General features: G+C 48.2%; 1 protein-coding gene and 2 pseudogenes across 7 annotated transcripts in view; 1 reads left to right on the top strand and 2 right to left on the bottom strand.

Moving 5' to 3' along the window:
• The window catches only part of FARP2 (FERM, ARH/RhoGEF and pleckstrin domain protein 2), a 141822-nt gene that overhangs the window by 5398 nt on the left and 123086 nt on the right, over nt 1–13338 (bottom strand). For all 6 annotated transcript variants that reach the window (XM_031651900.1, XM_031651902.1, XM_031651904.1 and 3 more), the window contains 2 exons: nt 6483–6551; nt 5691–5780 (listed from right to left, as the gene is read on the bottom strand). In XM_031651900.1, the coding sequence (XP_031507760.1) occupies nt 5691–5780; nt 6483–6551 (159 nt within the window). The remainder of the gene's footprint in view (nt 1–5690; nt 5781–6482; nt 6552–13338) is intronic.
• Nucleotides 1028–1570, top strand: LOC101017066 (annotated as a pseudogene). Its single transcript, XR_635957.4, has one exon. The product of XR_635957.4 is annotated as a 40S ribosomal protein S12 pseudogene (transcript).
• On the bottom strand, nt 10623–12829 carry LOC101018385 (annotated as a pseudogene).

The raw sequence follows: 13338 nt of genomic DNA, 5'->3' as shown, positions 1-13338 counted from the left end.
CTCATCCCATCAGAAGTCACAGAGAAAAAGGGAGATCAATTCTCTACATGCTGAAAATGTCTTTGCCAAAATCCAAGGTGTTATTTCTGATAATACCTCTTAGAAACAGAAGGAAACTGTGTTAACATGATAAAGATGATCTTTTCAAGCCAAGAGCCATCATCCTCCCCTTAACAGTCAGGAACAAGGGCCAGTTCTCTGTCCCCAGGACCAGCCAGTTACCAATAACTCCACAGAATGGACAGCTTCCCTGTGCAGAGCCCGATACACCAACCAAGCCTTTCACTGGACATAAAAAATCTGAATCAGCATAAGCAAGGGCAGGCAAAACATTGTCCAGATGTCAGTCTTCCCCTAAGTTAACACAAAAATTTATTGCAATTTCAACTGAAATCTCCACGATGTTTTTGGAAGGAATTTGTCCAATGACTTAAAAGATTACTTGGAAGAATTGAATGCTTGAGAATAGCAAAGAACATTTTTTTAAAATGAGGCAGAATAAGGGATGGAATGTGTTCACCCAAACAGTGACTATCTCATATGACACCACTAACTAGAGAGAGTGGACTGATGCTGGGCAGACAGGAATGGAGCAGAACGCCCAGAAAGAACGAGTGCAAAGACAAAGGCTTTGATAAAGATAAAGACTCTTTGATAAAGAGTCTTTGACATCACTGAGAAAATGAAGGATTCAACAAATAATGGGGAGAAATGTTACATCCCAATCTAATATCTATCAAAACAAATTCTAGGCTGGGCGTGGTGGCTCACAACTGTAATCCCAGCACTTTGGGAGGCTGAGGCGGGCAGATCACAAGGTCAGGAGATCAAGACCATCCTGGCTACTATGGTGAAACCCCATCTCTACTAAAAATACAAAAAATTTGCCACCTGTAGTCCCAACTACTCGGGAGGGTGAGGCAGGAGAATGGCGTGAACCCGGGAGGCAGAGCTTGCAGTGAGCCGAGATCACACCACTGCACTCCAGACTGGGCAACAGAGCGAGACTCCGTCTCAAAAACAAAAACAAAACAAAACAAAAATCCCTCTTTCCCTGCCGCCGCGGAGTCGCGCGGAGGCGGAGGCTTGGGTGCGTTCAAGATTCCACTTCACCCGTAACCCACCACCATGGCCGAGGAAGGCATTGCTGCTGGAGGTGTAATGGACGTTAATACTGCTTTACAAGAGGTGCTGAAGACCGCCCTCATCCACGATGGCCTAGCACGTGGAATTCGCGAAGCTGCCAAAGCCTTAGACAAGCGCCAAGCCCATCTTTGTGTGCTTGCATCTAACTGTGATGAGCCTATGTATGTCAAGTTGGTGGAGGCCCTTTGTGCTGAACACCAGATCAACCTAATTAAGGTTGATGACAACAAGAAACTAGGAGAATGGGTAGGCCTCTGTAAAATTGACAGAGAGGGGAAACCCCGTAAAATGGTTGGTTGCAGTTGTGTAGTAGTTAAGGACTATGGAAAGGAGTCTCAGGCCAAGGATGTTATTGAAGAGTACTTCAAATGCAAGAAATGAATAAATCAATCTTTGGCTCACCAAAAAAAAAAAAAAAAAAAAAAAAACCCAAAAAACAAAAAACAAATTCTAGGGAGATTAATTAAATGAGAAAAATGAAACCATAAAAAGGTGCTAATATAATACTGGCATGGGGAAGAACTTCCTGAGCCCATACAAAGGATAGAAACCCTCAAGGAAAAGACAGCCAGAGCTGACCCTGATAGGCCCTGATTTTTTAACTTTATGGTGGTGTGAAAGTGATAAGCATTCAGTAGAAACTGAACTTCAAGTGCCCACACAACCATTCTGTTTTTCACTTCCAGTATGGTATTCAATAAATTATGTGAGATATTCAACACTTTGTTATAAAACAAGCTTCATGTTAGATGATTTTACCCAACTGTAAGCTAATGTATGTTCTGAGCACATTTAAAGTAGGCTAGGCTGGCCGGGCGCAGTGGCTCACGCCTGTAATCCCAGCACTTTGGGAGGCAGAGGTGGGCGGATCACAAGGTCAGGAGATCGAGACCATCCTGGCTAACACAGTGAAACCCCGTCTCTACTAAAAAATACAAAAAATTAGCCAGGAGTGGTGGTGGGTGCCTGTAGTCCCAGTTACTCGGGAGGCTGAGGCAGGAGAATGACGTAAACCTGGGAGGCGGAGCTTGCAGTGAGCCAAGATGGCACCACTGCACTCCAGCCTGGGCAACTCTATCTCAAAAAAAAAAAAGAGTAGGCTAGACTAAGCTATGATATCAGATAGGTTAAGTGTATTAAATGCATTTTCATTTCATTTCTTTTCTTTTCTTTTTTTTTTTCTGAGGCAGAGTCTTGCTTTGTCACCCAGGCTGGAGTGCAGTGGTGCGATCTTGGCTCACTGCAACCTCCGCCTCCCGGGTTCAAGTGATTCTTGTGCTCAGCCTCCCGAGTAGCTGGGACTACAGGTGCCCACCACCACACCTGACTAATTTTTGTATTTTTAGTAGAGACAGGGTTTCGCCATGTTGGCCAGGCTGGTCTCAAACTCCTGACCTCAGGTGATTCGCCCACCTCAGCCTCCCAAAGTGCTGGGATTACAGGCGTGAGCAACTGTGCCCTGTTAAATGCATTTTTGACTATGATATTTTCCTCTTATAATGGGTTTATCAGTACATAGCCCTATCGTAAGTTGAGGAACGTCTGTTTCAATTCACACCTTCAACAAGCATTTGCTGGGTTCCCTATATGTGCCAGATGCCATTCTAGAGTAAGAGAAACACAACCCATCAAGATGGAGTTTAAATTCTACAAAAGGTGAAACCAAATCGCAAGCAAAGTAAAAAGGCAGTTACTAACTGAGAAGATAATTTCTGACTTAATAGGGCTGGTGAGCATTTTTACCATGTAAAGATTTCACTAATGTGCACAAAAAACTCACAGACCAATGGAGACCAGAGTGACCAGCAAGCTGAGTGATTCCCAAGAGGAAAAGCACGGAATGCCAGGACACCGGGACCAGGCTGGCCTCTCCGACAGTCCACAGGGACGAAAAGTGAGACAACGGGGCTGCTTGATGGGGCTGCTCGCCTTACCCACTTGGGAAGAGTAAGAGAGATGGGTGCCTAGCACTTTCCATGGTGGAGGGAAAGATGCATGTTTAGACCTAGCTCCTGCCGGTGGGCAGGTCAGCTGGCACAGGTGCTCCAAAAGCAATTTAGCAGGAGTGCCCAAGGCCGTAAACACCTTTGCTCAGACAGATCTACATTTTGGAATTGATCTGAAGGACATAATTAAGGATGTGCAGAAAGACAGAGACCCAACAATGTTACAGTCCTCAACAACCAGCCACAGCCAAGCATCCAATGACAGGTGACTAGTTAAATGAACTGGGGCTGCCATGAAAGGAAAGGAAAACCAGTGCCCTGACAAAACAGCCTGTGGATGATGGCAACTGTGCAGCAGATGCCTATAGCCATCACTACTGAGTGGTACAATAATGAGGGAGTTCTTTTTTTTTTTTCCTGTGGGTTTTTTTTTTTAAATTTGAGACAAGGTCTCACTCTGTCACTGGGACTGGAGTGCAGTGGTGCAGTCACAGCTCACTACAGCCTTGACCTCCTGGGCTTAAGTGATTCTCCCACCTCAGCCTCCCAAGTAGCTGGGACTATAGGCACACACCACTATGCCCGGCTAATTAAAAAAAAAAATTTTTTTTAAAGATTTGACTTCGCCATGTTTCCCAGGCAGGTCTCAAACTCTCAGCTTCAAGCGATCCTACCATCTTGACCTCCTAAAGTGCTGGCATCACAGGTGTGAGCCACTGCACCTGGTCAGTGATGAGTGATTTCTATCTTATATTTTCAATTATTTTTTCTATAATAAAGGTGTAATTTTTAAAAGTATACTTTAAAACAAATGGGGTCTGCTTCCAGTGGTGGCAGATGAGCTAATTCAATCTGACCTCCTCTTGCCTGAAAAGTGGAATTACATTTTACAAACACTTGGCCGGGCGCGGTAGCTCACGCCTGTAATCCCAGCACTTTGGGAGGCCGAGGCAGGCGGATCACGAGGTCAGGAGATCAAGACCACCATGGCTAACACAGTGAAACCCCGTCTCTACTAAAAATACAAAAAAATTAGCTAGGCGTGGTGGTGGGCGCCTGTAGTCCCAGCTACTCAGGAGGCTGAGTCAGGAGAATGGTGTGAACCCAGGAGGCAGAGCTTGCATTGAGCCGAGATTGCACCACTGCACTCCAGCATGGGCGATACAGCGAGACTCCTCTCAAAAAAAAAAAAAAAGAAAAAAGAAAAAAAAAAAGAAAAAAAAATTTACAAACACCTGCCTGAGGGTTTTGGTGCTCATTGTCAGGAGGAGGCAGTGCAGAGGGATGAGAGTGGACAAAACCCTTGAAGAAAGAACAGGAAAAGAGGACCCCAGGGAGGGAGGACCCCACTGGTAGAGGAAGGACTCTAGGGAGGAAGGATCCCAGGGAGGGAGGACCCCAGGGAGAGAGGACCTCAGGGAAGGAGGACCCTACTGGGGGAGGGCCCTGGGGGAGGAAGACCATAGGGAGGGAAAATCCCAGGAAGGGAGGACCACAGGGAGCAAGGTAGGACCCCAGGAAGGGAAGATCCTAGGGAAGGAGGACTCCAAGGAGGGAATATCCCAGGGAGGGAGGACTACAGGGAGCAAGGGAGGACCCCCGGGGAAGGAAGATCCCAGAGAGGGAGGGAAGATCCCAGGAAGGGAAGATCACAGGGAGTGAGGGAGGACCTCAGGGAGGGAGGAAGGAGCCGAGGGAGGGAAGATCCCAGAGAGGGAGGGAGGACTCTAGGGAGGGAAGATCCTAGGAAAGGAGGACCCCAGGGAGGGAGGACCACAGGGAGGGAAGACACCAGAGAGGGAAGACCACAGGGAGTGAGGAAGGACCTCAGGGAGGGAGGACTAGTTTAGCATTGTAGTCAAGGCAAATAAGCCAAAAGGGACAGGGCAGAGTTGGGGATTAGAGCCCCTAGGTCCATGGCACCCTAGGCAGGAGGCCTGGCAGGGCCATGGGGAGAGACAGTCACTGTGATGAGGTGTCCTGGACCGATGGCACATCCTTATGGCAAGGCCTGGACTTGGCTACCTGTCTGTACCGTTCCAGGCCTAGTGCAGGGACACACTCAGGGCAAGTGGACAGAGCCTCTAGAGCTGCATGAAAGTCTCCCCATGACCTGAGAACAGTATTTCCATCGAACACAAGCAGCCAACCACAAAGGACAAAGTTGATGAACTGGATCACGCTAAAATGAGGAATCTTTGCTCCCATCCCAGGCATGTGCCTACGTGGGACAGAGGGCTGGTGTGGATGTCACACAGCCTGAGGAAGATGCTGCTGCAGAGGCTGACTCTAAGCTTGCAGGGAGCAGGCCTTGTCCTGCTAGGTGCTGACAGAGACCACAGGCTGAGTCCAGGTTTCCCTAGAAGGGAACGATGGACTAGAGACAGGGCAGTTTGAGCATCAATAAGAACAATGACCATGGGGGTCAGAGACAACCAACAAGGAATGCCCACCAGGTGCTGCTCCCAGTGTGGCCAAATACTCAGCAGGTACTGCTCTCAGTGTTGCTGGGTTAGGATTCACCTCTGCAGGAGAGAGGTGGGTGGGGCCCAGCCCAGCACCACGTGGAAACCCCAGGCAGGGTGCAAGACCACTCACCAGCATGCCTCGGAGGGGAAGGAGGCCCCGGATCCGGAAGTGGCTGGTCCCTGCGACTCCTTTGCTTGTGTACAGCAACATGTCTGAGAACTGAGAAGTAGGAAGCTTTACATCCATGAACTTCACAAACAAGTGTCTTAATGGTCAGACCAACTTAGACTCTGGCTGCTCATCATGTGGACATCAGATCTATTCAGCTTGCTGGAGATTTCTGGCAAAAAGGGGACTTTTATTCATTCATTTGGTCATTTTTGACCAGAGGCAGGAAGTGGCCACAGGAACCAGTACATCTGCTGGGTCGGCTCCCAGCTAGCTTGGCTGAGAAGCAGTAAGGAATTCTGGCTGGTGCTGACTCAGTTACCTCCTCATCCACATGGTTCATGCTGGAACCCACTAACTGGTAGGAACAAGGACATGCTGGGAGGGGCTTCTGGGCCAACAGTGAGCCTGTCCCGACTGGCCATTGGGCAGTCAGTAGCACCTTCTTGCAGCCACATGTATATGGACTTTACAACCTTTTGGCTTCTGTTTGTCCCATAGTCAGGTGCTCAGAACCTGGAATGAGGAGGGAGGCTGGCCCCGGGGTGGGCGGATAAGCTGTTTTCTGCTTCTTCCCACTCTGTGACCCTCCCCTGGCCTCGTCTGACTCTAACGCTACCCACCTGCACCAAAGCCTCCAAGTGCTAAACTACACAGAGGCCAAGGGACTGCCGCTGCACGTGGTATCCCTAACAGAACTGCTGCCGATCCCCCTTGGGGGGGAAGCACAGCTTGAGTGGGGAGAAAACCTACCAGAAAGAACATCCTCTGCTGCAGGCCCTTCTTGGTGAGCTTGTGAAGGCAGCCCTCACGGATGAACTCCTGAAAGACAGAGACAGAGTCCCCTTTGAGCTGGCTGAGGGCAGCTGGCGGATGCGCACTAGCCGGGCCGAGGGTCAGGAATAGCCTTGTGGCCGCTTGTGCTCCTCTGGCTGCTCCTCCCAATGAGGGTCCTCTAGTGGGGCCTCCCAATGGGGCTCCTCTACCCTCAGCAGTGCCCATGATCACCAGGTCCTGTCTTGGTGCCAACAAATTCAGTCTTCAAATCATCTACTGAGCACCTGCCCTGGACTAGGAGCCCTGGAGCCCTGACACAACCAAGAGGTAGAGCCCGGGGTATTGTTCTTGCTGAGGAGAAGCTGCTGGAGGGTTCAGCCACAAAGATGTCATCTGAGATCCGCTTTGAAAAAACTGGACAGGAGCAGGTTTGAGAATGGGAGGAGGAAAGGAGGGTTCTCCTAGGTATTCAAATTAGCCCCTCCCTACAGGGCATTAGATAAGAAAACAGAATCCTGCCAGCGTCAGACACCTGCACAGATAGGGTAAGCGAGAGTCCTGGGAGCCTCTTGAATTCCTAACCTGGACTGCTCTGGAGCCCTTCCACCGTTTGTTCCTTTCAGACAGACAGGAGGAGCAGCAGGTGTCCAGAGAATGTGTCAGGGGCCCACTAGTACGAGCAGCCCCAATATACTGCGTGAAGGCGCAAGGAGGAGCACACTACACAGATAATCCTCACAGACATGTAGGATGAAAAACCAGCCCAAACAGAAACGTCCACCCCACACAATGAGGAAGGTGGTCATATGGATGCATTTGTGTAACTGGATGAGGCTGGTAACTAAGCTTGGGGCTCTCACTCCAAACCTGCCTCCCAGCCCTACTCTGAGAGGCCACAGGGGCATGACAGGGAGCCCTGGAGACCACACGCTGAGGTCCCTGTGAGCTGCTGGCAATTGCTTGGCCCTGGGAGTGGCAGTTCCTTCCAGCCACAGGCAGCAGCATCACACTCAGAGACCCCAGCACTGGCTGAGCAGCAGCCCCCTCTCCAGAGCCCCCACACAGGATGTATGTCCCAGACCCACGGGGTGCCTTCTCCACCATGCACTGGCCCTGCTGCCAGCTGTGAGGCTCAGTGCTATGGGCCTTTGACCAAGCTGTCAAATTTGTTCCCCAGCCCTAGGGTAGTACCTGTGGCTCACAGTTCTGCCACCTCCCTGACACTTCACAGTTCTTTTTACCCTCTGGCACCTCATCAACTTTATACCTGGTTAACAATCCTTGCTATTACATCCTCTGCTCAAATAACTGGCATGGTTTCTGTCTCCTGACTGACACACATATTTAACTCAGGAAGACATGAAACTCTGGGCTATACAGACATGACTTTAGAGATTTTGACTAATAATAACAAATTATTATTTGAATTTGCACAGCATCTACTTCATGCAAGGCCCAGGGCTGAGCAGCTGACATAGATTCCTTGTTCATCCTCAAGACCTCCTGCCTCAGAGAGGGGGTGCAGCCTGCCCAGGACACACAGGAAGTGTGGTGAGACTGAGTTTGATGCATGGCTCAAGAGCCTACACCTTTGCCACTGTCCTATGTAGCTACTCTCAATTGTCTTTTCAGCGACAGTTCCCTGGGCCACCATCTATAAGACCCAGTGACAGTTCCCTGGGCCACCATCTATAAGACCCTGCACAGAGATTACTAGGAGAAATAATGGTATGTAACATGAGCCCTACTTCCAGGAATTCCCAGCCAGCAGCAACAGCTCAACACTATGCAGCCAAGGAGAGAAACAAAAGAGTGGTGGTCCTAGCACCCGATCAAAGCCCAGACTCCTGAAGTGGGGAAGGTTTCCTGTGTATTCCAGGCTAATTCATTTCTCCAAGCTTGCAGTTCCACATTTTCAATACCTTCTTCTAACAAAGCTAACACAGAACATGATTCATACACATGCTTCAATGCACATGTGTGTGCTGAGACAGGAAACATCTCCATGTAATTTTTAAAACAATTTTTTATGTTGAGAGTATTGAGTTCAAAGCAAAAAGCACTAGTGACAGAAAGTAACTGGCCCAATAGACATATAGACCATGGGATAGAATCAAGAGTCCAGAAATAAATCCATATGTTTACAGTTCATTGATTTGTTTTTGTTTCTGAGACAGGGTCTCACTCTGTTGCCCAGGCTGGAGTGCAGTGGTGTGATCACAGCTCACTGTAGCCTTGACCTTCTAGGCTCAAGCGATCCACTTGCCTCAGCCTCGGGGGAAGCTGGGACCATAGGTGTGTGCCACCATGCCAGGCAAATTTTTTTTCTTTTTTTTTGGTAGATACAGGATATCAGTATGTTGCCCAGGCTAGTCTCAATCTCCTGGCTTCAAGTGATCCTTCTGCCATGGCCTCCCAAAGTGCTAGGAATACAGGCTTAAGCCACTATGCCTAGCCCCCACTGATCTTCTACAAGGGTTAAAAGACAGACAATTCAATAAATGGTGCCGGGAAAACTGGACATCCACATGCAAAATAATAAAGTTGGACTCCTACGTTCCAGTATACACAAAAACTAACCCAAAATGGATCAAAGATCTAAATGGAAGAGGTAAAACATAAAACTATTAGAAGAAAAGAAACAGAAGGGTAAATCTTCATACCCTGGGTTAGGCTTTCTTTCTTTTTTCATTTCTTTTTTTCATAAATACACAATTTTGTTTGCTATTTTCAGGGGAAACTTAGGCATTAAACTGTAAGCTGATAAAATACTATACCCAAATTTTAGTGAATTAAATCTTAGTGATTTTAGTGAATTAAATCTTAATATCTTTAAATTAAAAAAAAACCACAAGCCTATCTATTATATCAAAGTCAAAAATCAAACAATGCTAAGGGGCCAGCAGCTCCCCAGAGAGTACACTCTGAGGGCCCACAGTGGTTGCCTTCCTCCTGAGCTCTGCTGGGGAGGACAGGGTCATCCCATGGCTAAGTCTGACCTCTAGAAAGGCTTTTATAAATTGTCTAAGCCAAACATTTCACAGCATACAAGAGACCTTACAAAAAGGAGGTGCTAAGTCCTAATGCTGGAGAACTTGGTTAATCAGGTTATTGGCAAAGAAGAAGATGAGGCCTAGGCAAGAAGTCTCCAGAAGCATTGGAAACCAGACACTGTCAGAGTCTCTGACCTGCACATGGGCAGCTGGTGGTCAGTCTGCACAATGCTCCTTGGGAAGCTGGAGTTCCAGAAACAAAGAGCTTGGAGCCTGCCCAGGTCCCCAGACTCTGACAGGTCCCCACAACCAGCTGAGAAAGGTCTGTTTTCAAAGGATGTGGGCAGTGGTTTCTAAAAGAATCCCATCAGCTCCCATGTCATGTTGGGTGGAGCCCATGAAGGTCGACTGAAGTCCCAAACATCCCAGAAAGGCTGCACAGTTATACAAAGAAAATGACAGAGTGGTGAGAGAGAGGCATTTGTGATGCTCCATAAACATCCCAAATTTTCACTGTGACCCAGACCTTCAGCTCCAGAAGCCAGCAGACAGGCCTCCAGCCCAACCTCTATGCCAGGTGTGACATAGCACTGACAGGCACCAGCTCCCCCATGAGCCCGCAGAGTGGAGGACAAGGCAACACTGCTACCTCATGATAACGGGTTTAACAGATCAGTCTCAACGCAGCAATCCTTGTGGGCATTTCCAGAGTATAAACCCTGGGGAGTCTATCCACACTGAAAAGGGGTATAAAGTTCTCTCGCCTGGAAAACACAAATTGAAAAGCCTTGACTGGCCGGGCGCGGTGGCTCAAGCCTGTAATCCCAGCACTTTGGGAGGCCGAGACGGGCGGATCATGAGGTCAGAAGATTGAGACCATCCTGGCTAACACGGTGAAACCTGTCTCTACTAAAAAATACAAAAAAAAAAACTAGCTGGGCGAGGTGGCGGGCGCCTGTAGTCCCAGCTACTCGGGAGGCTGAGGCAGGAGAATGGCGTAAACCCAGGAGGCGGAGCTTGCAGTGAGCTGAGATCCGGCCATTGCACTCCAGCCTGGGCGACAGAGCGAGACTCCATCTCAAAAAAAAAAAAAAAAAAAAAAAAAAAAAAAAGAAAAGCCTTGACTGTCTCGGACTGAGTCAGGCAGGATCATAGCCTGTGTCGGAAAGAGGCCTGTCCTTGAAACGGTGCCAGGAAGTAGTGATGATGCAGAAGCCGCCTTTGTCAGGAGCTCTGTGAGGTTGAGAGCAACCAGCGATCCCACCTGGGAGGCAGAGCTCCCGACTGAGTCTAGGGCCTGGCAGCCAGACCAGAGGCCACAACCTGCTGGACGCCGATGACGCTGTGGCCACTTCCTGCCAGTGAAGCCCAGGCTGCTTTTACAGACTATGTGTAGCACCAAGAACTCTGTCCTTTACATGATCTTCAGGGATTGAGTGGGCTGACTGGGAGCATCTGTCTCAGTCTCTAGCCCCTCTCAAGAGACAGCACCCACCTGGCCGCCATGCTCCTCCCCTTGGGGACACCTGGCCTTGGACAGCTGGACCTGTCTCTCACCACCCACTTCAGAGGCAAAAAAGGATTCACACACAGATCTCTAGAAAAATGATCAAAAGCAGGTTCCTTCTCGCAGCCAAGCTTCCTGGACATGGTAGTTCATTGCATCTTGGGAAAGAGTAAATCATTTTTTCATACTGTGTCCCTCACATCCTTGAACCTTGTTCTTGCAAAATCTTGGTCTTCTTGCTGGGTTCACTGGCCATACTGTATGGGGTGTTGTGAAGTTCCTTGGACATCACATAGAGGAACTTGGCCTGATCTTCATTTCCATAGTTGTAAGAGGAGCCAATGCTAACCAGTTGTTCAAACTTCTGACTGTCGGACATGGTGGACACCATCTGTGTGAGTTCCTCCTCCTGGCACTGAAGTACATGGTACACATGCTTCATGGGCACCTGTGATGTTTTGTTCTCTTGTTCTCTAATTTTATCCTTTACAAGTTTTATTAATGAGGTGATATTGTAAAATTCTGCTTTCTCCAACACTCTTTCCTCCGCAAGATCTTTGTTAATCACCAGCTTGCCATGTCTCAGGTAGTTCAGCACAGGCCTGAAATAGGTGGGGTCTCTGACCATTAAATAGGCAACAGTTTCATCCTTGTCAGGGTTAGCCTAGTATAAGCAGTACAGGAAGTATTTCAGGTCCTGGCACAGCATCTGCTGGGTGGTGAGGAAGTAGGTGCAGCCAACGCTGAGCCAGACCCATTTGGACATGCTGCCGGGTGCTGGGCCAGGGTGCTCTGAGTCCTGCACTACAGCAGCACAGGTCGACCCTACCAGCCCTGCCCCAAGGTTGCACTGGGCAGGTGGCAGTGCTCGCAGTAATTCCTTTTTTTCTGAGACAGGGTCTCGCTCTGTTGTCCAGGCTAAAGTGCAGTGGCGAGATCATAGCTTACTGCAACCTTGAACTCCTGGGCTCAAGCAATGCTCCTACCTTAGCCTCCCGAGTAGCTAGGACTACAGGTATGTACCACTACACTTGGCTGACAATAGTTTCTTAGATACAACATCTAAGACACAAGCAACTAAAGAAAAAAATAGATAAATTAAAACCTTTCATGTTGTAAATGAAGGCCACCATCAAGAAAGTGAAAGGACAACCCACACAATGGGAGAAAATGTTTGCAAATCATAGTCTGATAAAGGTCTATAGCATTCAGAATATAAAGAACCCTTAAAACTCAACAGGTTGTCTTTTACTTTTGGGTTTTAAGAGTTCCTAGCAAATTCTGAATAAAATAAAAGGTAGGCAAAGGATCTGAACAGACATTTCTCCAAAAAAGGCCTACAAATGGCCAATAAGCACATGAAAAGATGCTCAATGTCATTAGCCATCAGAGAAATACAAATTGTAACCACACAAGACAGCATTACACACTCACTAAAATGGCTAGAACCAAAAAGTGACACACAATGTGGAGAAACTAGAAGTCTCATACAAGTTGGTGGGAATGAAAATGGTTCAGTCACTTTGGAAAACAGTTTGGCAGCTCCTCAAAATGTTAAACATAGAATTACCATATGACCCTGCATATGGTATATACTCAAAACTGAAAACCTAAGTCCACACAAAACTTGTACATGAATGTTCACAGCAGCACTATTCATAACAGCCAAGAAGTGGAAATAACCCAGTGTCCATCAGATGAGTGGAGAGACATGTGATACATGCATGATGGAATATGATTCAGCCACAAAAAGGAACATGAGGCCGGGCACGGTGGCTCATGCCTGTAATCCCAGCACTTTGGGAGGCCAAGGCAGGTGGATCACAAGGTCAAGAGCTTGAGACCATCCTGGCCAACATGGTGAAACCCTGTCTCTACTAAAAACACAAAAATTAGCTGGGGGTAGTGGTATGTGCCTGCAGTCCCAGCTACTTGGGAGGCTGAAGCAGAAGAATCACTTGAACCTGGGAGGTGGAGGTTGCAGTGAGCCAAGATCGCGCCACTGCACCCCAGCCTGGTGACTGCACCTTTAATTTGAGAGACTGTCTCAAATTAAAAAAAAAAAAAAAAAGAGAACATGAATGAACCTTGAAAAGATTATTCTGAGTGAAAGAAGACAGTTACAAGAGGCCACAGTAATGTATGATACCATTTCTATGAAAGGCCCAGACAGGTTAACTCCTTAGAGACAGAAAGTAGATCAGTGGTTGCCAGGGGTTAGGGAGCAGAACGAGGTCCCCACAGAACAGCATCCCCACCCAGACAGGATTACCTCAGAACAGAGTCCCCTGAGAACAGGGTCCCCTTCAAAATAGCGATGGGAAGTGACTGT

Source organism: Papio anubis, chromosome 10 (genome assembly GCF_008728515.1).
Source record: "Papio anubis isolate 15944 chromosome 10, Panubis1.0, whole genome shotgun sequence".
In the NCBI taxonomy this organism is placed as follows: domain Eukaryota; kingdom Metazoa; phylum Chordata; class Mammalia; order Primates; family Cercopithecidae; genus Papio; species Papio anubis.
The sequence above is the reverse complement of the archived record's forward strand: the minus strand, read 5'-3'. Positions and strand labels throughout refer to the sequence as shown.